This window comes from Anopheles cruzii, chromosome 2 (genome assembly GCF_943734635.1).
Source record: "Anopheles cruzii chromosome 2, idAnoCruzAS_RS32_06, whole genome shotgun sequence".
NCBI lineage: Eukaryota > Metazoa > Arthropoda > Insecta > Diptera > Culicidae > Anopheles > Anopheles cruzii.
In genome coordinates this window covers 18,711,561-18,734,370 of record NC_069144.1, presented here as the reverse complement: position 1 = coordinate 18,734,370, position 22,810 = coordinate 18,711,561, and the positions used below count along the sequence as shown (strand labels likewise).

At 44.7% G+C, this 22,810-nt stretch overlaps 1 protein-coding gene across 1 annotated transcript; it reads left to right on the top strand.

Annotated features, from left to right (window-relative positions):
- The first annotated feature begins 2,688 nt into the window (after positions 1 to 2,688).
- Positions 2,689 to 17,352, top strand: LOC128278597 (zinc finger protein OZF-like). The gene is given in 3 exon segments (XM_053017326.1): positions 2,689 to 2,702; positions 15,792 to 16,020; positions 16,135 to 17,352. Coding segments are annotated over 3 exon segments (1,461 nt in total).
- The last annotated feature ends 5,458 nt before the right edge of the window (positions 17,353 to 22,810 follow it).

Sequence of the window (22,810 nt, the reverse complement as noted above, 5' to 3'; positions counted from 1 at the left end):
GCGACCCTCCAGGTCGCGTTCGTCATTATTGGCAGCGATTGACACCGTTCCGTGCAGATCAAGTTTGCTTGCTTGCAAAGCCTGGCACTGGGCCACCGTTCGCCCCAAAACACGCACCGGGCGCACTCCCAATGAATATGCAAATTAGTCGCTGGCTGTGCGCTCAAGGGCAGGTATGCTTTTACTCTAAAACATCATGCTCAAGATGGGCTTCCGAAAATGTTCAAGATTTATGAATACATTTACATCGATTTCCGTCCTTCGGAAGTCACTTCATTTCACAGTCGCTACTTATCGGCATGTAGCGATGTATGACGACGCGTGCCATGCTGCCAGGTTTGTAGCGCGCACAATCTTAATGCTTTTATCGTGTCTTCAACCTTGCAACTTGGCAGATATTTTAAATTACACCTTACGCATCCAGTGGTGCCCTGGCCGTTCGACGGGATTAGCATATTTGCCCGAAATTCGTACAGTGTAATTGCATTGAAACCCTAAACACAATACTTGACTGGCTCTGGCTCTAGCAAAATTGGGATAGATCAATATACGGCCATGAGCATAACGAGTTTCTGGGCGGTGTATAATAACTCAAACGCAGCGCAATTAATAGTTTCAAAGATTTTATCACATTCTAATTTAGGACGCCTCCCGTGCCGACTTTTATCCCCAAGGAGTGCGACGACTCGGGCAATCACTTTTATATTCCACTTCCCAGGAAAACTCTTTCTCAGCCAAGCACTGTCCCCGGCGCAGAAACTCAATGGCACCGGAAGGCTTCCGGAGCTCGCAGCTCCGCCGCTCGTTCACCGGGTGTCTACCCTCCGGGATGGCCGGGGTGTAATCCGAAGCAATGTATCAAACATCTTTCGGCATGAAAAATGACTTCGGCGAAGATAAATAAAAATTTACATATTTCTGTCCCCAATTTCGCCGGCCGCCAGGACGTTGATAAACGGAAGACGACCGAACGGAGTGTCTCCATTACCTGGGCAGCGAGGATTCCGAGGCAATGGGACAAAACAAATTCGTACTAATCTCACCCAAGGCATCCCTTGCGGATCACGTCTTCCGCTGAGTCTGACTTAATAGACATATGCATAGAACGGGATCGTCTGAAAGGGATGAGCGAATAACTGGAGGCAAACAACATACCGCATCAAGCGCTACACAAGTTACTTGAAAGAGCATTAAATTGAAGAGATTACAATCAATCACAGCACAAATATTTATACCAAAAATCGCTATCAGCTGATTGATGGTGGTACCCATTTACGGCACCTTATCCTTTACCATTCGTATACCATTTTCAAAATACTTGTTACTGTTCAACGCAACCATCCCCGGCTCTGTGGTTGGAAAGGACACAGACGCTCCTTTAATTGCCCGCGGGTTAAAATTTACTACTTCCCCACAGTTTAACTCGAAACAGAAGACACACGTTAGTTTTGAGCATAAAAAATCACACTCTCTGGTGTTCAATTTGCGTGCGGGGACCACAGTGTTTTCCCATGACCAAACTCACTTCAAGGGTCACCTAGCTCGCTGCCGGGGATGGAAGTGAATAGCACGCTGGACTCCTACTAAACGGCAAACGACAATAAAACGGTAGGAAGTCCTCGACGACGCCCGCAATAATTCCGGAAAAACCACCTCGGGGTTGACCGGGAAGCAAATACCCTAAATTGACCATCCCTCAAATCGTGCGCCCGCCGTCCCTGCGTTTGTCACAGGCCCGGGGAGGCCCTGGGATGTTGATAGAACCGGTCTAAGAACCGCTACGGCCGGACGTCTAAATGTCCGTGACTCCGTGGCGCTCCCGGAAACCCACCGGGGAATTTGGTCAACGGTCAGCCGGCGATGGGTCGGCGCAAGGTAAGGGATTAATAAATGCTAAGCCAAACCCCCGAAGGTAAATAAAACAAACCATAAATGTTTATGTATGATCTATTGGAACGAAATCAATGATTGGTGCTCATGCGGAAAATGCTGCCAAATGGTCGGCGCGCTAGCTGAACGTGGAACGCCAAGAAAATTCGGCCGAATCACCCGAAGATACGGTGTCGTCGTAAATATTAATAAAGCCCTTAACGAAGTGTATTGTTCGTTGGCGTGTGTTGAAGAGAGCTGGTGCGCCGATTGGTTCACATTTTGGGCATGTTTTGTAACCCGTAGTTGTAGCGGGCCAATCGAATCACACCCAAATACTTTTACTTGTAGTAATATTCACAAATTAGTAGTACTCTACGGAACACTCTCTGGGAATTGGTTTGAATTTTCTTTCAGTTTGAGGTGGCTGTTTTCTGACAGTACCGTCCAAATAGCTTCAAATCCTTCTAAATGTTAAACTAATGAGACTGAATTTTAAAAATAAAGTGGCTGAACATTGTAATACATCTTCAAACATGTGTATATTTACTAATTTAATATTTTTTTGAAATGTTTCATTTTATGTTTAAGGTTCTTGGTACAGAATTATCACGTTTCTATCGGTCGGTCGTTTTTATCGTAGCGAAACTCCTGGGCACCAGAACACGAACAACACGAAACCATAAGCTTGTGATAAGCATCTGAACAACAATTATGTGTCTCTTAGTGAAAAAACTCAGCAGATAAACAGACCCCTTGAGTGAATATCATTCGGCGTAGACAGCGTGATGTAGGCAAATCTGACCATGTTCTCGAAAAATGACGGCCCCTAAGTAAGGCCAATTGGGAAAAGGAATACCTTTCTATCATCAGAATATTTTAACACCTACTTTATTCTTCACACTAACATTCAATTACAGTCAACAGGAAGTGAACCTTCGTCCTATGAGTCAAAAAGTTCTGAAATGTGTTGAGTCGAGAGTCTACGTTAACTTGATGAAAGAAGTAATAATTCCGCAAGGAAAATGTCATATTGATCAAGATTTCACCCTACAACAGGATGATGTATCAATTTACAAGGAATAGGTAGTCGTGCATGACAAAACAAGAGAATGACAATATTGAGGTTTTCAGCTGTTGCCTGAGATAAATGATATGCGTTGCGAACTTTTTGCAGTTTTGCAGCAGAGTTTTTAGCACATTTTTGATTATCTAAACATTTACATCAAAAACACTGATGTTGTAATAATGATCCCCAAACGTAAAAACAAATCTAACAAATGCATATAGCTAACTTTTGATGGATATTAAGTAAATTTTCTTCTCGTATTGAATAAATTTAATTTACTGTTGAAATAAACTTTGTTTTGTGAGACACAATAAGTTTAGTTTTCAGAGCAACTTATTATGGTGCACTTTAGAATGAATTAAAATATAAACAATAGAAAAGAAAAGGAAAATCATATTTTTATTGTTCACACTTTTGTATGTAAACAATATTGTGATAAACATAAACAAAACAACAGAAAAAGAACTTCACCATATTTGGATAACAAACAATAAAGACTTCCCGAACCCGTTCAAGCAGACCGAGCCTAGAATCCCTCGGCGAGTCCTGCGATTTCCTTCAGCATCTCAGCTGTAATAAATGTGATTCGATTAGACTAAAATTAGTAAGCCAGTCAACGGCAAACGGTCCCAGCCTATTAGCTAAACAGAGAAATAATTGTCTTACCTGCTATATTTAATCAACTCAACCGTTGTTCTCCCGCCTTCTGCTCGCTCGACAGTGCTCAACCCTGGAAGGATCCGCCTTCTCTAATCAGATACTGATACGTTTATTTATGCAAAAACTCGGTTAATTAATCATCTGTAAATGTACGGCAATTATGGTGCGCGCTGTGCTCTGCCAGTGCCCCTTCCTTCGACCCTTCGGTCTGCTGGTCGGATAGGGCTTTGCCTACGGATCCGTTAGCGGCACCCTCGGCAAACGGGTGGCCACCGGAGTGGTGTGTGTATTTAGCCGTCAGCGCGATCTTATAAAGTATGCCTTTCGCCCGCGCCGAGGGTGGTGTGGTGGTGACAAAACATGTCTTCAAAGGGCACGGCTCTAGATTAGGTTATCAGATTCAAACGATACTTCGTGGTTTTCTTTCTCGATAATAATTAAATATGTTTATTGCCTCACATCAAACCCAACTAATCACCGTACAAATACAAGCTGGCATGCATATGGGTAACATTTGACCACAAGTTTTGCCTTTTTTTCATGAGTTCCAACTTTAAATGAGTAAGAGAGTAAATTTATGGATCCTCGATGCTGCACGCTCTCAAAATGAAAGTAATTTCAGCATTCGTATCATATTGCCAACATTGAAAAACACGAACCTTTACGGTTATCGCTTGGTACGAAATAAAAAATAATTCTATTCATCGCTTCAACTTTTGTCCAAAAACTGCCCAATGCTTTCCTTCAAAGTACATCCTTCTTAGAAAAGCAAAGAAAAGGTGGCGCGCCGTTAATCAACTACGAGAGCTCTATACGCGAAGCGGCTTATCGAGAGAAGGTAAGCCACAAAAACAGAAGGTGTGGAGTGAAAAAAGCGATACACAAATCAAGACCGTGAAATATGAACAACGTAGTTCGCAGTCAACAACCACGGGTCCGGTCCCATCTGATCCGACGACTGCGTGTTTACCTTTTCCCTCATATTTGTGACATTTTTATGATTTTGTCGGAAAAAAGATGCTGATCTGAGAGCGGTCGGCGGCGGCCATTCTTCAGGGGCCGGTTTGGAGGTAATTTATGTGCCGCACGATAAGCGCAGGAAGCGAACGCGAAGACGCTGGCTGGGACGCGCAAAGGCAGGGCTACCTTACTACCGGATGATCGGCCGACCGCTGATAACGTCTGCTGTGGCGCTGCACTTTTATGATTAAATTATACGATGTATTCATTTACCTTTTGGAAGGCTACCGCATAATCCGTGTTCTCAGGTCTTCATTTTTAAAACGTACCGGCGGAAAGGCGTTAAATTTGATTACAACATACTCCGGGATCAGTGCGGCTACATGCACTTTCAGAATGAAATGTTGTATTTGCATGGAACGGTTCGTTGGCACGAGTCATGTTTAAAATCATAAATATAGAAGAAAAGTAAAAGTCAACGTAAAATGTGTTCTGATTTTGCGTAACGAGACTTGCGAATCTTGTGGAAAGGTGATTAATGGAGAATCGTTACAACGGATTAATTGTCTGCCGACAGGAATGAATAATAATCCTTGTTTTAAAATGTAGTTCTTTTGGCAATGCTGTTTTAAATTGTTCATTGGTGATCAAACAATCCAACATAAAAAATTAAATAAATCAGCTTAATTTCTTCATTTTCATTTTTAAAGGATGTCCGGCACGGTCAGATAATTTGTCATCGATGTATAAAGATATTCACCACTAACAACTATTTTTTTATAACGAAATAAGCAATGTAAACAATTATTACGTTAGCTCGTTTAGTTTCAGTTTCAGTCGACCACTCCAATGGAAGTTTTAATCACCCAGAATAAATACAATTGAATCTTAATATCCAAGAAAATTCAAAGTGACCTTCGGGTGGTTTAAATTTCCCGGCATGATCGCCATGCCCTCTACCTAGCTGTTGGGATTTATCAGAGCGGATCAACATCCGCACAGTATCATCTTTGGTTCCAAAGTTCACGTGGAATACTTATTGATTGAGGCTTGGCACGTTATCCTGCTCACGATGTTGGCTTCTGCAGAAAGGCCAACTGTTAAGGGAGAAGGATGAAGGATTTAAATTCAGATCAGATTATTCAGAAAGTAGCAATATTTTAACCAATTGTCAATGGATTTAAATTTAATGAATAAAATAATGTATAGAAAATTTGTTAAAACAAAACTCATCCGATGCTTGGGAAATCAAGATGAATATTTCGAACCATAAACGAAAACAGTTCAAGGAAAAGTTCAAATAAAATGATTTCCAAGAGGAAGAGTTTCTAAACTTCTTGTTGCATATAATAATTCAAACGAGTAAAATTATCAAACAACGACTAGAATTGATTATGTGGATGTATGTGGCATAGGAGCATGAACATTTTCCTTTCAATACACTAAAGATTATGAAATCAATAACTTATTCAGTACGCTGTTCTATAGTTTCATATTGCAGTCAAAACAATGAGTAGTGCTTGAATAAGAGAAAATTATTTGAACCGTTTGCCAACAACCAGCAGATAACAGTGACCTCAGCGTGAGACTTCCGTTTGTTTGATTGCAAGTACCTTGATTTAACTTTGAAAATTATTTTAAACAACGAAAATATACTTGCCACTTTGTAGAGTTTTCCAGCAAAGGAACAACAACTATTAATTGATTTCTTAGGTCAATTAGTCATTGAATGACTAAAGCTTTCATCTAAAGTAGAATGTTACTATATGCACTGCTCATTGAAACCGAACTAAATAAATATTGCACAGAAATTCTAAAACAACTGTAAAGCCCATTCGAAAATACCGCTCTGTATTGGTCCTGAAGTGTTTGTTTAAAACGATTGTGCATTTGATCCTACTAACTATTTTCCAACTTCCGATTGTCAGATTATCCCTGCGAAGAAGACGGTCCAATGTAACGCAATTCAAACAATAATCTAACGCCAGCCAATGTGCGGTGGATATAAACAAATTGTGCCTCGTCGGTATGTAAAGTAAATCTCACGGTGCCGCCGCCAGTCGCAGTGCTGCGCGCTGATTGGCTGCCGCCCGACGGCAGCACGGATCGTCCTGCTGCGCTCCCATTGGCTGTCCGGGTCGCGAGTGCAACGCCAGACTCTAAGTACCGGTAATGCACCGTGTGAGGTTCAGGGTTTCCGCGGGGATAATTGGGGGCCAAATTCCGGCACCAGCATTACACTTGTACCTGGGAAACCACCAAGAGGCCGATTCCTGGGTGTACGGGCCGAAAACTGTAAGTTGTATATATTTCAGCCTTTGACCGGTTTGGCTGCCGGTGCCTTATTTGCTGTGTCTGGATGCACCAAACAATCAAAAAGAAAGCGCCGCACATGCGCCTTGTTCGGCGAACGATGACGTGCCTCCCATGACAAGCCTATCCTGCTTCCACCAAAGGATGGCCAAGGCAAGCGCTGCTTATCTCTCTCTCTGTTTCTCTTCCCCGTGTGTGTGTCTCTCTATCCCGCCCGCTCGCTTTCTGGGTTTGTGTCTGTCCGTCTCCATCGCTCCTTAGCTGCTTCCTGTTACGGTCGCAGGATACATGCGAGATCCACGAGAAATGTCGGGTATTGTACCGGGACACACCGGCGGCATGTGCTGCATAACCAATGAAGATCAGTTTCGCGTTGGTCGTCGGTTCAGGTGGACGTGTCTGTGTCTCGCGCTCCCCGGTCTCCGATGAAGACTGTTGTGGATAACTATTTTTATCACAAAGAAAGGATTCAGGTGAAGTTTTAAGGTGAAGGTGAAGTTAATGCAAGTGACGAACTACGACTGGATGGGTCGCTCTCTAACGCTCGACCGTTAAGGAAGTGATACTATAGTGACTGAAGCGTGCCGTGGTTTGTGTATGGGAAAGATCGACACAATACTTTAAATAGTGTAAAGGCAAATAGTGACCACTGGCAACTATCAACACACTAAAAGTGAAATAAAATACCCAGACCCGGAGCTGTGGAGTTGCATACTTTGGATTGCGAATTTTTCGATCGTCTGTGTTGTGTCCTACAATGGAATCGTGAGTATGATAGTGTTTGGTTTAAGTGATCTGCCACTTTTCCCATTTTCCGTTTGGAAGATTGGGAACCGAAGAAGAATGTATACTTAATATGTTCCGATTGTGATTGAACTTCATATATATTTGTTATCAGGGTGGATAAAATTAAGCAACATTTACATCAAATATAAACAAGCCACCCGATCTGTGTTGAAAAACGGTCGTCTGTGTCTTAATTATGCAAAAAATGCAGACTCCGCGCAGCATCGTCATCGCAGATCGTTTACCGTATCGAGTTGCGCATCACCGGCTCCCGAGGCCGGGCTTGCTCTATGCTGTGCACATAATTGATTTCACAAAATCAATCAAATGATATCAAATGTTGATGATCACACCGCTTCCCGGGTGGAAGAATCCGCCGCGATCGGCGACGGCGATGCGATGACAAGAAAATCGCCAGCCGGAAACCCAGTTTGGTTGATGCGTTTTTGCTCGCCGCTCGCCAGGTCCAGGGCTTCAAAATCGTCCTCCCCGTGGCGACGACGTACTGCTCAGATTGCAACGAGCGTTTAACAACAAATAAAAAAAAGACAAAAACACATGTCACTGCTGCAGGACGGTGCTGCAGTTTTCCACATTCCGCAACACGGGCCGCAGCTATTAAGCCAGCCAGATGCGGATGCCACAAAAAGCCGGAATTTAAAATCGAGTACTACACACATAAGGAAATAAATTAACGTTTTCGTTCGAGCAGCGCGCTATCGGCCAGCGATAGGCTTTTTGTGCGAAATTCCGGCCCGATCGTCGCGATGCGTTCGCCACAAGATGCACCACGATGCAATACCGGGACATGAAGTAATTTCTCATCATCGACGAATTTACTTTTAATGATTCGTGTCGCTTCGGCTGACCGGAGGCTGACGCAGGCAACTGATGTCCTCGGTCGGTTTTTGTTCTGGGATGCTCTTTCTTTCACGTCCTCTACCGCAGTAAAGATATAAAACTTTATCACATCGCACGTAACGCTTTTTTTCTACGCACCCGATAAGCGTACGCTCATGGTTCAATTAACGTTAAGTTATTGAATTATTTTTTAATATTTGATAAAGTCCACTTGATAAAAAAGGCCCTATTTCAAACAATAGGTGTGATTTAATCGAAATGAAGTCATACATATTGAAAATTAAACATATGAGCATAATATAATTTACCAACATGATAAAACAGATTACAATAAATGTGTCTACAAAACGCAATAAAAATTTTTTGAACCGAGAGAATTTGTTCAGCCAAATTATTAAATTACGTTACGTTCTTGTTTAGAATAGAACAGCAGATTGTTGTACATAAGTTCGAAAAAACTCGTCATTCTCTCTACTTTTAACAGGGTTTTGAATTTTGACTAGCTGTTCCATAGGTCTATTATCTCTTTAATACATCATTTTACTATTGACCATCAGTTACTAATTAACAACTGGGTTTTTGCAATTAATCAAATAATTAATTGGGAATAATTTTATTTAAGGCTCAAAGTTACAACACACACACAAACTTAATTTTAACTTTTCATGCATTCGATTTTATTGTTCTGTTCATCTTCATTGAACCACTTTTAGATTATATGCTCCTCAAATAATAGGTCAAAGTTAGTTTTGTTTAAGCTACTTCTGAAAGAATCTTAAGACATTGTTTTTTTTTTGAACTCTTATTGTTAATCAACTCATTCAATACAATGGTAGCTGGGTGCAAACAAACCGGCAATATTGTAAGAATCAAACTTACAAATACCCCTGTGGTAAGCTTGGACCTGCGGCTTTGCGGCACTTCTGAACCGGTTGGGACCAGCGAAAGATTGGACATCGCCTTGTGGTTGATCTACGTAAAGACATCATAGTTGGCATGTTTTCGAGCTACACTTTAATCATGGTGATTTTGAATTAAAGGCACCTTTCACTAATAGGAAAATTAAGTCAAACGCAAGGCTCCTTGGCCACGTGATGCCCGAGTAATCCGGGAGTCCAACGGATGGGTTGCGCCAAACGAACCTTGGCACAGTCCCCAACAGCGAAACGAAGATCGAACGTCCCTTGTCATATCGACTTGTTCCGCCTAATTGTGATAGATTCGCCCGCCAGAAATGCTAATATAATGCTGCCCCTGACAGATCTCATAATCATGCGGGAGCGAGTCGCGGAAAATGTTTTTCCTCAACCGCCGGCATCAAACCATCAGACCGTCAGCCAGTACCGCAATTTCGCCCAATTTTCGATCATCTCCTGATTGCTACCTCCGTGACATTCGCATTCAACGCATCGATGCTACAGTTTGTGCTGTGCTGATGCTGCCAATGCCACGGCCACAGCGGCCGCCGCGGTAACGAGGAAAACACCCCTCGGCATCGGGGAAAATCAAACCCCAGGCCCGGCACGGACACCGGGTAACTTTTTCCCCATCATCAACGGTTTACCACGGACATTAACAAATTCTTCGACCTCCGTGCGGCACGGCCACGGCAATCGATTCATCGTTCGGTGCTGCTCAACGCATGCCGGCATGCCCATACCACCGAGCCTTCCACTGTGTCGTCGGCAGCCAGCGCGCCCTAACCGCCCCCAAAGCAGACCAGGCAAGGCAAGAATGAGACTCATTTTCATAAATGCTCAATTTGTGTAATACGACTCCCGTAATTACGTTATGAGCGCACTGCACAAGCCATTTCTCGCCACATCTCTCCTTAATATGTTGGCCCAGGATGCCGAGTTAGCGGGTGGGGCGACCCCCACACGCAGCAGGGGCGTTGCTGGCGCCGTGCTGGTTGATCCCAGTAGTGCCGTTTAATTCGCCGTACATAAAACCGTTTAAACCACCACCACGACCGGGCGCTAGCGACACCTTGATTCATTTGTTGCATTTGCCCTCGGATCATTCCGCTCGGCGCCCGTGGACAACCCCTCGTGAGCCAATTTCCCGAAATTACTCGCAATGTTTTTCCGCGCCCAACCCGTACCGGCGGGCGTGACATGCACGCACCAACACGACGATGCACGTTTGCTGTGTGGTTCCGACTCATGTTTTAAATGCTCACTCTGGAAGACTCTTGTTTGGCCATATCGACAAAATATGTTGTTTGGCAGTAGAATAATTAGACAGGAAAACAATGGTTGCATTTAGTCTAAACTCTATAATAAAAGCAGACGTCTATGTTGGTTAAGTTAACATTTCGTCGGGTCTACCAATATGCCCTAGTTATAGACTTTTTGAACGAATGTACATAGATTTTTACTCCGAACTTTGAATGAACTGTTACAATATCTTATCCACAGCGCTTTTAAGGTTGATTGCTCGTAAAATGGGCTTCTATGGTAAAATGGATAGTCTTACATCAAAATATAAAATTAAAAGGACGCGTTTCTAAAACGAGGAACGATGGTATTGGCAAATTGTTTAACGAATTGAGCTACCATAAACCCTAAAAGAAAATAGAATCGCTTTATGTGAGGTACTAATTTGTTTTGTAGTACACACTCTGCAGTGAACTCTTACTTTAGCCGTAAGATGATATTTTATTAAATTTGTATTATATTAAAATATTGCCAACCCACTTCTATATAGTAGTAGTGTTGAGTGCAACAATAGGCAGAAATATCGATCGGTATTGACGTATCGTAATTGTACGATACGTCAATGTTGTTTAGGTTTTATTCAATCCACAATATAAAGTGTGGGATTGATCGTAGCGAAGGCATGTAACGCACGTTTACTAGGATTGCTGTTCTTACGCTAGGTACCAACGACGGTAACCGATTGCCTTATTATAACACGCGGTGCCTTCTACGTGCTAAGGTTACTTCAGCTTCGTAGACGGTCGGCTGAGATCTTGACTTCCCGTATTGGCTTGCCGACACTCCTTGCTCAATTTAACTTTATCCTACTTGCTCTATGTTTGAGATGATGACCTGACCGGGAACTAACAATTACTGCATCGGAGTTTCTCACCGGATACAATAACCCGCCATTAGCTTTTCGTTGAAATCTATTTTCATTCGTGCATACCGATGAGTCGATAAAAAATTCAACAAACGAATCGATTTAAAATTGACTGATGCTTCAATCAAAATGATGCCATATCTTCTCACTGTGAAAGGAAAAGTATGAATAACTATCGTTTGGAAGCATATTTGTATAGAAGTTTATTATTAATTAAAGCATTACTATTAATTAAAACTCTAAACATGCGCAGCATGAAACATGAAATAGTGAATCTAAACATGAAATAGTGTTTATACTATTTCATGAAAAAATTTGAACATAATGAACTAATTTTTTAATTTGATTTTCATGCTCTTCTTTTCTTTTATGAAACTATCAACATTGCTTTAAATTTAGCACAAAAAGACAGCCAAGGAGGCGTGAGGAATACTTTTAAAAAACCTTACACGATTTCATTCCAAGGCGTTTCGTCGCACCAAATCTCTGCATGTATTAGATAAACACAATGCCGCAGCTCATAATGATAAGCGGCAGATCCGATTTGTCAGCCCTTTGATACACACTTGACACAAAACCAAAGTATGCAAATTCCTGCTGTTCCGCTTCTTGTGCCAGATACTTCCGTGCCAGGCCGTATTTGTGTGTGCCCTTGCGACCCACAACCGAACCCTTGGGCCGTTAATCCAATGAACCGATTCGATGGGCTAAAAAAACATTGCAAAAATATGCTAATTTTAAATCCAATCGTACGGGGCAGGGCTCCAGATGGGAAGAAAACGGGTACCCAACGCATTCAATTACTCTCCACTGGCAAACTAGAGCCGCGATGGTGGCCCCATGTTGGCAATGTTAAGACAAAATTTCTCTACCACGGTCCATAAATTTGTCCTTCGCTAACGAGTTGACGTTGCGAAACATCTTGTACTCGGCAGCGACCCATCGATTGATTTGTGCGCACATTAGACGCATGCAAATCATTGGCACTAAAGCGATTCCACATAGAGTACCGCGATACTCACGGTACTTCACAGGAGTTTAAAACAGTATAAAGCAACTCCTTGTGTCGGCGGTGAGAACGAACTGCGTCACCCTCTTCCGAGGCATTTGTCTTAGGACGGTCCGCGAAGCACCCTCACGGCCACGGCCACACGCCTCTCTACAGCTGGCATCTGTTTACGATTTAAGCGCACTGCAGCAGCCGGCGCAGGACTCCGAGCGCGACAGACAACACCGTGCCGGGCGCGAATGGGCACCATAAAAAGTGAGCATTGCCATTCCCCGCGAAATTATTGCCCAAGTTTTGCAATGAGAAGAAGACAAAAAAAGCGTCGTTTTGACGTCGCCGAAAAAAAAACAGTTGCTTAAAAGAAAAATTGCCTTCCGCCGCCCCTAATGTTGTTGCCACCCCGCAGGACGATTGCTTTGGCACGGACCGCGTAAGTCGGGGCGGCTTGTTAACTGGCGCAGGTCGTCGTAAAGGGCGTTGTTAACAAGTGTGTGTAGTACACCCTTGGCGCACTGGTGTGTGCGGGTGTTTGGGGCCGCGAAAGGATCATTTCTGTCCCACGGATCACACTGGCATCTCGGCCGACGAAATGGTGACCAAAAACTGCACAACTTTTGAGGGTTGTCGAAGCAAATTAACCACCTCTAAGTTTGTTTAGCACAGCAATTAGACACGTGCAGCGAATTAAGGGCTTTTCTTATTTTTTAAATGTTTCTGTGAAAATGTTTCTTTAAGTTGCAGTTTGAATCGAAACGACCACTTAAATGTATTCACGCTTTTGTAGAGATAAACCATATAAAATGTCCTTATTATTAATTGTTGTACTTTTTACTGTGCTGTTTTAGACAGAATTCGGTCAGAAAAAATCCTTAGTCTTAACTAGTCCTTTGGAAAATTTTACAACACTTAACTGCACCTTGGTGCTTGTCATCTAAGGAATTTCCCTGACCTGTCATCTAAGGAATTTGCTGACAATACTCAATTAAAAAACTAAACAATTGAACTTTAGTTTGATTAAATTTGAGTAATTGAAAATTTTTTTTAAACTCTACTTTAAACAAGAAAGGAAAGCATCTGAGCACTTTAGGTTGATTCCCCCGTCTATTGGCCACCGTTTCGCCCACTGTGCATGGCGGTGACACCATTGAATGTCCACAGGAGAAAGCGACTCTCGGAATGCACAAAAAATGAACAGCAAAAAAGGGGGCACACGGAGGTAGTAATGTAGCCAGGATGAACCGAATGCAAATATAGTTGCCCCCGATCCGCAGGCATTTAGGCGAAAGGTACGGCGGCGCTAGTGGATCCTGTCAATCATAGACCTTGGGCGGCGTAGTTTCTTTTTTCCCAGGGAAGACATCGATTGATTTCCGATTGTCGCTCCGGAGCTGGCGGCTGCTCCGGGGGAATAGGTGCCCACCGTAATCTACTTGATTTCGGGTCACGTGCCGCAGCACCCGCCACTGAAGCTGCTCGGGGTGCAAGGAAAGTACGCCCGGCGAAAAAAAGGGAAATGCCAATTTGAATGCATTATACATATTCCGGCGTAGAATTCAAAGGGCCAGCCCATCGAAAATGCGTCCTCTTAACCTTTTCTTCCACTTTTTTTGCTGTTGTCGTTGGTGTTCGTGTACTGTGGGGAGCAATAGCGCCCGAAACATATTCTGATCGGATTAGACACCAGTTATTACAACCTGATGCTGATTTCTTTGAAACTCCGGAGGGCGTGGGGATGCGGCAAAAAAAGGGAATAGCTCCAGGAATCCCTACTCGAGCGTTACACTCCATTCGGAATGCAGACAGCGAAACGGGTGCCGTTACCTCGTCGCGGATTCTTGGCTCTTTCGACTGCTCAGAGTTCGCAGCCGGGCGGAGGAGTGTCTCTAATCTAATTTACATTTTTACAGCCTCACGCCCGCACGCGAAGTTGGCCGCGGGGAGGGTTTAATGAAAATGCGTAAATTTTTAAAGTCGGCCGCGGTCGATTCGTTTGCTTCCGCGACGCCTCCAAACCGGCCACCGGTCGATTAATTAATCGCGCACTGGCGACGCAATGCACGCACCGGGGAAGAAGTGTTGCCATTCAACACTTGCCGAGCATAAAAAACCAAAAAACCAAAAGTATGCTACTCCAGCGTGCTCCTGGAGCATTTCTCCGGTATGCTGGAGGCACAATTCCTGTTTGGGCCGTTTTTTTTCGTTTCGTTTCGTTCTCAGTGTCGGCCCCTCGAAGAACCGACAGAATTTGGCCGGTATTTGGGCAAAACAAATTACAGCCGCGCCCTTTGCCCGATCGGCCGGGGGTGTCATTTGGTGTCCCCGGAGAAGATGAAGATTATGGTGCGCGCTCGGATCTTACGGTCGCCGTCTTGGCGGACGGGAGCCCGGCACCATGTCCAGCGCGCCGTGTTGCCCACTGTCGCACAGCGCCACTGTAATGCCATATTGACAGCCGTAAATTATGTCTCGTTCGTACAGGAACGCACAAACGACACTCCTGACGACCATAAATCATCTGTGGAACAGAATCGTGGACCGGGAAAAACTGGGCACCCGGGGACGGAACGAATGGGTGGAACTATCGGTCTCGGCCTCGGCGATATGAGGCAGGCGCCCAGCCCGGCGATGGGTTGGCGATAGTTAATTATCCGACCGATTGGGATAAGCGACGATGGGCGCAATATGTGTCGCGCTTTTCCCCTTTGCCATCAAACGGTTCATAGCTAACGTGTTGCTGATGTCCGGGAACATTTTTCATACCCATGGCGAAGGTGGCTGGGAGTGAAAATCCGAAGCACCAGACTTCTTGACGGCGTTGCAGCAGCCCAAACTTCGGCGCTCTCCAACGTGAAGTTTTGGATCTGGGCGACCCCTACACGTCGGACGTTCCGCCAACAGCTTGTTCAGTTGCTCATAGCAGCTCCATGTATTGGCAAATGTGTCCTGTTTCTAATCTAATCGTTCTGTCTGTGTTTAAACTTTTAAGTGCTCACACTATTGTTATTATATTTTCGGGTTTTTTCTGGTGAGGGTTTACTGTATAAACAGAACTGAAGTTAAAACAATATCATAAGAAATAAGGATCTATGCTCCATGTATGAATGCACATTTTCAACGACTTTCTAACCGTTTATATCAAAAATATGTTCCTAATTCTTTTCCCGTTTCTATCTCCGTTAGCCTTCTGATCCTGTACGATCCTCACGCGGCCGAGTATGAAGCTAGTGTGCCGTGCCCTTCGCTGGACTATGTGACCGCTGCGATCAGCGAGCTGGAGCACGATGGGTCTGATTCGCTCGCGGCCGATAAACATCCGCCGATGAAACCGACGGACTTGGCTCACCCTAACCTAATGGATTCCCTGCTCCGAGATGACCCCCTGCCCTTGAATGACGGTTCCGAGCAACAGGTAAGAGATCCGCCATTTGATTGTAGCTCTGTAATTACGAAAGCCAGCACCGACAGTTGTAACGTTCGATTTCACGACTCCCCGTTTTGCGTTTCCTGTTCGCTATGTCCCCAGTTCCACAGTGAGCTGGTGGCGGCGCAAGTCAGTAAGTCCGCGAGCGACGAAGCGTTCGATTACAATCTGAAACCGTCGGAGTACGTCCCTATCAGCAACGAAATCATTCTGGAGGAAACATCGTCGAGCATCGACGAGGGAATTGGTTTGAGCAATCCCGAAGACTCCGGCGACGACCAGACGGCGGGTGCGGAGATCCTGAACTCTACCGGGGTGCCACCGGTGGGACGTCAGTCTCCGTCGGTCGCACGAGGGACACGGTTAAAGGAGGAGAAACGGTATCACTGTGAGATTTGCAAGGCTCACTTTCCGATGAAGAAGCACCTGCGGACGCACCAGAGCAAGGATCATCCCGGGGAGCACTGCAACAAGTGCGGCATCTGTCAGAAAACGTTCAAGTTGCGCTCGAACCTGCGCCAGCACCTGCGGATCCACACCGGCGAGCGGCCGTTTCGGTGCGAGATCTGCAGCAAGACCTTCGTCCAGGGCAGCGCGCTCACCGTGCACCGGGAGCTCCACAAGGAGCACCGGGACTACGAGTGCACGACGTGCCACAAAGCGTTCAAATCGAAGTTCGCGTTCAAGAAGCACGAGAAGGTGCACACCGGCGAGCGGCCGTTCGGGTGCGAGGTGTGCGGCAAGTCCTTCACCCAGAGCTGCAACCTGAAGGCCCACCAGAAGCTGCACACGGGGAACCACGCGTACCAGTGTGCGACCTGTGCCAAGACGTTCCGCTTCAAGTCACACTTCCAGGACCACCTGATGACGCACACCAAAGAGAAGAAGTACTCCTGCGCCGAGTGTGGGCGCACGTTTGCGTACAAAAACTCCTACCAAAGACACTTTCTCATCCACCGGGACGAGAACCGGCACCAGTGCACGGAGTGCGGCAAGCAATTCGGCAAGCTGAGTCACCTGACGTTTCACCGCAAGTCGCACGGTTCCGGTGCGGCGGAAGTTACCTTGTCGACTGGCGGTCCCGTCGGTGGTGGGTTCGCCTTCGATCGGGACCGAAGTTTGCCCGTTCACCGGCGGGTAGCGCCACCGAGCGCGGATGACCCGGGTCGGTTCAAGTGCGTTATCTGCAGCAAGTCGTTCCGGGAGGAGAAGGAGCTGCGCACCCATTTCAAGCTGCACGAGGCCGACGACTGCCCCTTCCAGTGTGGCATGTGTGGGATCCTTAATCTAAATCACAGCGAGTAGGTTTCCCCAACGTAGTAAGACCGTGGGCGAGGGAGCCAAATTGGCGTTAGATAACGACTAATTCTGTGATATCGCAATGTGTGTATGAAATATAGGAGCCCTTTGCGCTCTCGGCTTTTACAGCTCGGGAGCCCCGAATCCCGGTAAGGATAAGATCAGTGTTTTAATTACCGTCCCAAAACGACGCCGAATGTACAAATGGAAAAGATGCGTTCCGGACGGCGATGCCGGAGGAGTGTCGGAGGAAACGGTTTGCGAACGCGTAACTAATATAAACGTCGCCTTTAACCTTACAACCCGGCCGACACCGGGAGCGTCGTGGGTACCTGATTGTTGATGTCTTTTGGGAACTACTCCGTACGGGGGCGTTCGGTCATAAGCACTCAAAGTTTCGGTTCCAGCCGCCGCGACCAAGGCGAGGATAATTGAAAGAAACAAGTATTTCGAAACACGTTCCATGTCCCGCAAGACAATGTGTGGACGACTGCTTCTTGGACGAGCCGGTCCAGTTCTTTGGAGCGCATAGTCCCAACGGGAGGAACCGCAAAGGGTTGGCCGTATAATAAAACTATTACCGGTCGGTCCCCCAAAACGCGTAATGGATGACACGTAAGTAATAAACGAAAGAAGATGACTCGTGTGTTCCCGAGAAAAAGATCCCGGGCTTGGGCTGATGCTTAAGATGCTCCTGAGATTAGCAGGTTCATACCCGGCTGGAAACGGGGAACCTTTTAAACTAATAATTATGCCGACAACAAACTAGGGAGCGGTACAGGATCACTGAAATCTGATGGTCTTGCTGTGACTGTGGCCCCAGCGGTGCGAAACATTGATTTAAACTACCTTTCCTAATGTCAATTTATGGTAAGTAGCGTTAATATTTGTGAGCTTTTTGTGTTCAAATTCGTGTCTTGAGTTATAACCGTGATTGAAGATAGAAATCGATTGTCTAATCACTGTATCCCTCAAATGTAACCAAGATCATCACTATGGTCACTCGGATCAGTTCGTTGCGACCAGACTTTTAGATATGACGTCATCGTCGGGGATAGTAGGCGCCTCTATTTGAACTTCGCCATAAGATGGCAGAGTACGAATTTCTTAACATCTATACATGTAGCTTACTATCATATCATGTCCTGACAGTGGTGAATATTTTCTAAAAATAAGTAAAATAAAAGCTTCTTGTATACCGCTGCATCGTGTGAATGCTGGAGCCTAGGCACTGCGCCCAAAATTGTTCACGCGGATCACGTCCTCCGACGAATCTACGGAAGCACGTTTTCGCCCGAGACAGAGACAGCGAGAAAGAGAAACATTTCCAGTTACGCCGAAAGTATAATGACGGCAAAAGAGAAAACGAAATTAAACTACTCAAATGATACGTTTGCGTCGGGGCGTCCGCAAATACTTTCAGCGAAGTAACGTTGTGAAAATGTGTCATTTTGGAATCCTGTTTTTTTATGAAATGATTCTTTAATAAACAAGAAGAATGCGTTTTGTGTTGTTTCAAGGTGCCGAATTTTATAAAGCTCATTGGTTAAGAAAATATTAAAAATATCTTTCAATGAGAGACTCCAACCAATGCTTTGTTTGTCATGCTAAACCGAACGGCTCAAGATACGAGGAATATCCGCCAAACAAGGAAAGGAAAAAAATATAACATTCATACGTTTGATTGTTGAGTCAGTCATTATCAAGTGTAAACGGGGCGAAGGCAAATCTTTCGTAATCGTATCAGAAATGAGACCAATCTATGCGAATCCTTCATTATATCGGCTTCTTAACTTCTTTAATTTTTAGGGTTAACAGCTCAATTAAGTATCAAGTATTTAAGCAACACTAAAATGTGCATTCAGTTGCTGTTGCTGCGTTATAGAACGACTGTGTTTCGGTTGATTTTAAAATGTAGTATTTTCTTTGTCTGCTTTGTACATCTGGCCACATTTAAATGGCAAACCAACTGACACACCAACGGGCTAAACCCACCGAAATGCTCGCCGCTAAATAGACAATGGTAATGGTGGAGTTAAAACCGGGAATATAAAATAATAACATATTTTGTAACTTATCGAAAAGCCGACTCTAATGACATGCTATCGTTTGTCATTCGCGTTTTTCGATTTTTTTTTAAATAATAATGGAGTGCACGCAGATGGGTAGTAAATAATTTGCAGCATCCCAACAATTTGCGATGATTATTGATTCGATTTGGTTCGCCCGGACGGGCTGGCCGTCAGGATCGCATTTGAAAATAATTTGACGTGTCATTATGGACATTGCCTGCCAACGGATCGCGCCGCCGTGATCGACGAAGTTGCCCACAATAATCTTTGGCTGTACCGAGAACCAGGACCGGGAACATTTGGCTTGAGCTCGGCGGAGCATTTTGAGGCGAGGTTTTGACTTTCATACGTCATGCCGACATTTTGGACTCGACCCCGTCCGGGACCGGACGGGACGCGAGGCTTCAGCGGCGGTCACGCCTGTGCCAGCCAAGCGCGGCCATGCGTGGTTTCATCGATTCTCGCTTCACCGTACCTCGCAAGGACTCCATCACCTCCATTACACCTACTGACCGGTGCCGCCATCAAAACTTGATTATGTCTTATTGTTCTGCTCGGTACGTGTGACTTGAATTCATTATCAGTGCGCGCCGGCCGCGCAGGGTCACCACACACCTCAGACTCGCGCTCATCGACGAACTTTGGCGACGTGACGTGTATGGGCTGGCTGCTGGTCCGCAGCACTACCACGGCTACTAATGCCAGCGACTAGCGGCAATCTGACGCATCCGTCGTCGTCGTTTGGTCGTCGGAAAGATACCAGCCCAGCCAACGGTACTGCAGAGCAGCGGTTTTATGGTGGGCAGCCATTACATTTGCCTAGTACCTTTCCCTCTACCCCGAACCTGGCGTGAGTACGTGACGTCTCATATTTTGGCCGTTCCCGTACGTGCCCGGAGTGAGCAAAATCCTAGCATCCTTAGCCTTCAAACCCATTACCAACCTCTGCGTGGCTGGTGTGCCATCGGCCACCGCTTCTTCGGCAGCGCCATCTCGAATGCGCGTTGATTTAAATTCCCGATCGATTTTCAATACATAAAAAGGTTGTACATAGAACTGGAGAAAAAAACAGTAAATGGTCAAATCCACAGCCAGCACCACTGAGAGGCAGCCGGAGATTATCCCGAGGAACTTTGTGCAGGTTAAAGACCAAAAAAACAAAGACACCAATCAATCAATTTCCAGAAAACCACGAAACGAGAATAACATAGAGATTACATGCTGTAGTCTCAGAAGTCTCAAAGTTCACAGCGTAAGCCTCCGTCAGCGACAGAGTTCTGGTTGTCCTGCGGTGTGTCAAAGAAAACACTGTCTCATCTGCCGTCGTCTTGCGGCATTGTGGATAAATATATTATTAATTACACCTGGTTGCCGCCTATCTGCGGCGGTGGTGACTGCTTTAGGCCCAACTGCAGTGACACCACCTCACCGGACGACTTGGAAACAGAGACGACCGACCGAGAGAAGCTGCCAGTACCGCACACGCCAAACAGCAGTAGAAACGACCGTAAAAAGATCATGAATGAAACATGGCTTGTAGCTCATAAAAGCATTATTCTTCCATCAGAGAAAATCGTTTTATCATTTCCTTCTTTCTCGCAGTCTCTCTTTCTCTCGCGGTCTCGTTGACATAGCACACCGGGGTCGAGTAGCGAGTAAAGAAAATTAGGAGTGTAGCTGAATGTTATTGTCACCGGCCATAACCTTCCCGAAAGAGCTGGAATATGTTCGTTGCCAAGACACGCTTTCCTAGTGACCATGAGCGCGCTATGAAAAATTCATCCGTACTTCAATCATACAAAAAGTCTGCAGAAAACCTTCTAATCTCGGATCGACGTGGTTGTGCTGAAGAATGCATGGCAGTTAAGTATATTTTAACCTCGGGGGAGGGTTATCACTATCGCGTGGAACAAACGGTGTATCGCTGAAGTGAAGGTAGCAACATATTTCTACTTGCCGATGACACCTGCAAAACTTGAATTGGTAAATCCCAAAACATTTCATTCGAAGGTGACCTAAGATAGTGTCTGCATCGTTATTTGATGGAGAAACAATTTGAGGGATTTCGGGCTATAATTGTTACCTATACCTTTGCCTTATTTTATTAGTAGACCCTCGGTGGAAAACTATTTCAACGTCACTTCTCGATGTTCTTCTGAATGGGTTCCATTTTATCCATCAAAAGTAAGATTGAGAGAGTACCAACTATACATTTGCTAGCTGAAGTATGTTAATTTTGAGATCATATTATCAAAGATTTTCATGGTTGTTTTTTTTTTTTACGTGCTTCCCCCAAAAGTTCTGGTGTTTGACCTCTATTGCACTATTTTGAAACGATTCAAAACTATCACGTGTTTGATTGTGAAAGTATTGCTTATCTGCTAATAAATTATTATAGAAAAATATAGTCTGAAATGTACCTTTTCCTAACTTTGAGCATGGCCTAATAATAAAATATAACAAGAATTTAAGTTAACGGATAAAAGTTTCTGTATAAATCGTTCAACGAGAGAGTGGTGCAGAGTCTTCCGTGTTATGTTCGGGAATGTTAAGAGTTTGAAGCTTCGCCGCTTCGACATTCCTGTCGTTCTCTGCAAATGGAATTCCGGTAATAGTATTTTATACATTTGCGGCATTTGTTCTATGTGTTCTAATTACTAGCTTGAATGTCCACATCATACGGCAAGTATATGATGTGGAAGTTCAGATGTAATGACATCGAAGAATCTAATAAACACTATTGGACCAAACTCAAACGGCGCGCGCGTAAAATGCCTGCCATTAGTTGCATTATTTATTAGCTGTCCTGCACCGGAAGAATCAATCGCGCGCCTTCTACTTTTCTAACCTCATTCGTATTTATTTGCACACTGTCGGCTTACCAGTCATTTGCCGTGGTTTTATTGAGACGCGCACCCTCTAGCCGGAAGCACCAAGAACATACGAACACAACCAATACCGAACTCATACGTCAATCAAACTACTGTTTCTTTGCGTTCCGGCACTATTGGGCACAGCCTGCCTATGCCAAATCAAATCAAGCCTTTCTGCGATATTTAAATTCAGAGGAAAGTTACATTGGCCTTGTAAAAGTGCAGCAGTTCAAGTTTTTACGATAAACAGTTTATATAAAATAATTATAACACGCTCACATGAAGTGAAGTTATAAAAAAGCTTGTGTGAACCGAAAGTTCACTTTTAATGTGCAGAGTGCATGCCACCGAGTGCCACCTTTATTTGAAAGCAATCTTCTTTCTGTCCGTTGGCAATATGCTACCGGTGCCAGAGCCTACTTATTTTCATACATATACCATCTCCGTTACGTAGTGTTCGATTTGAAATAGACTTCGAATTCCTTACAATGTGTTCTCAATAAATCTGCATTAGAAGCATTAATAGCTATTTGT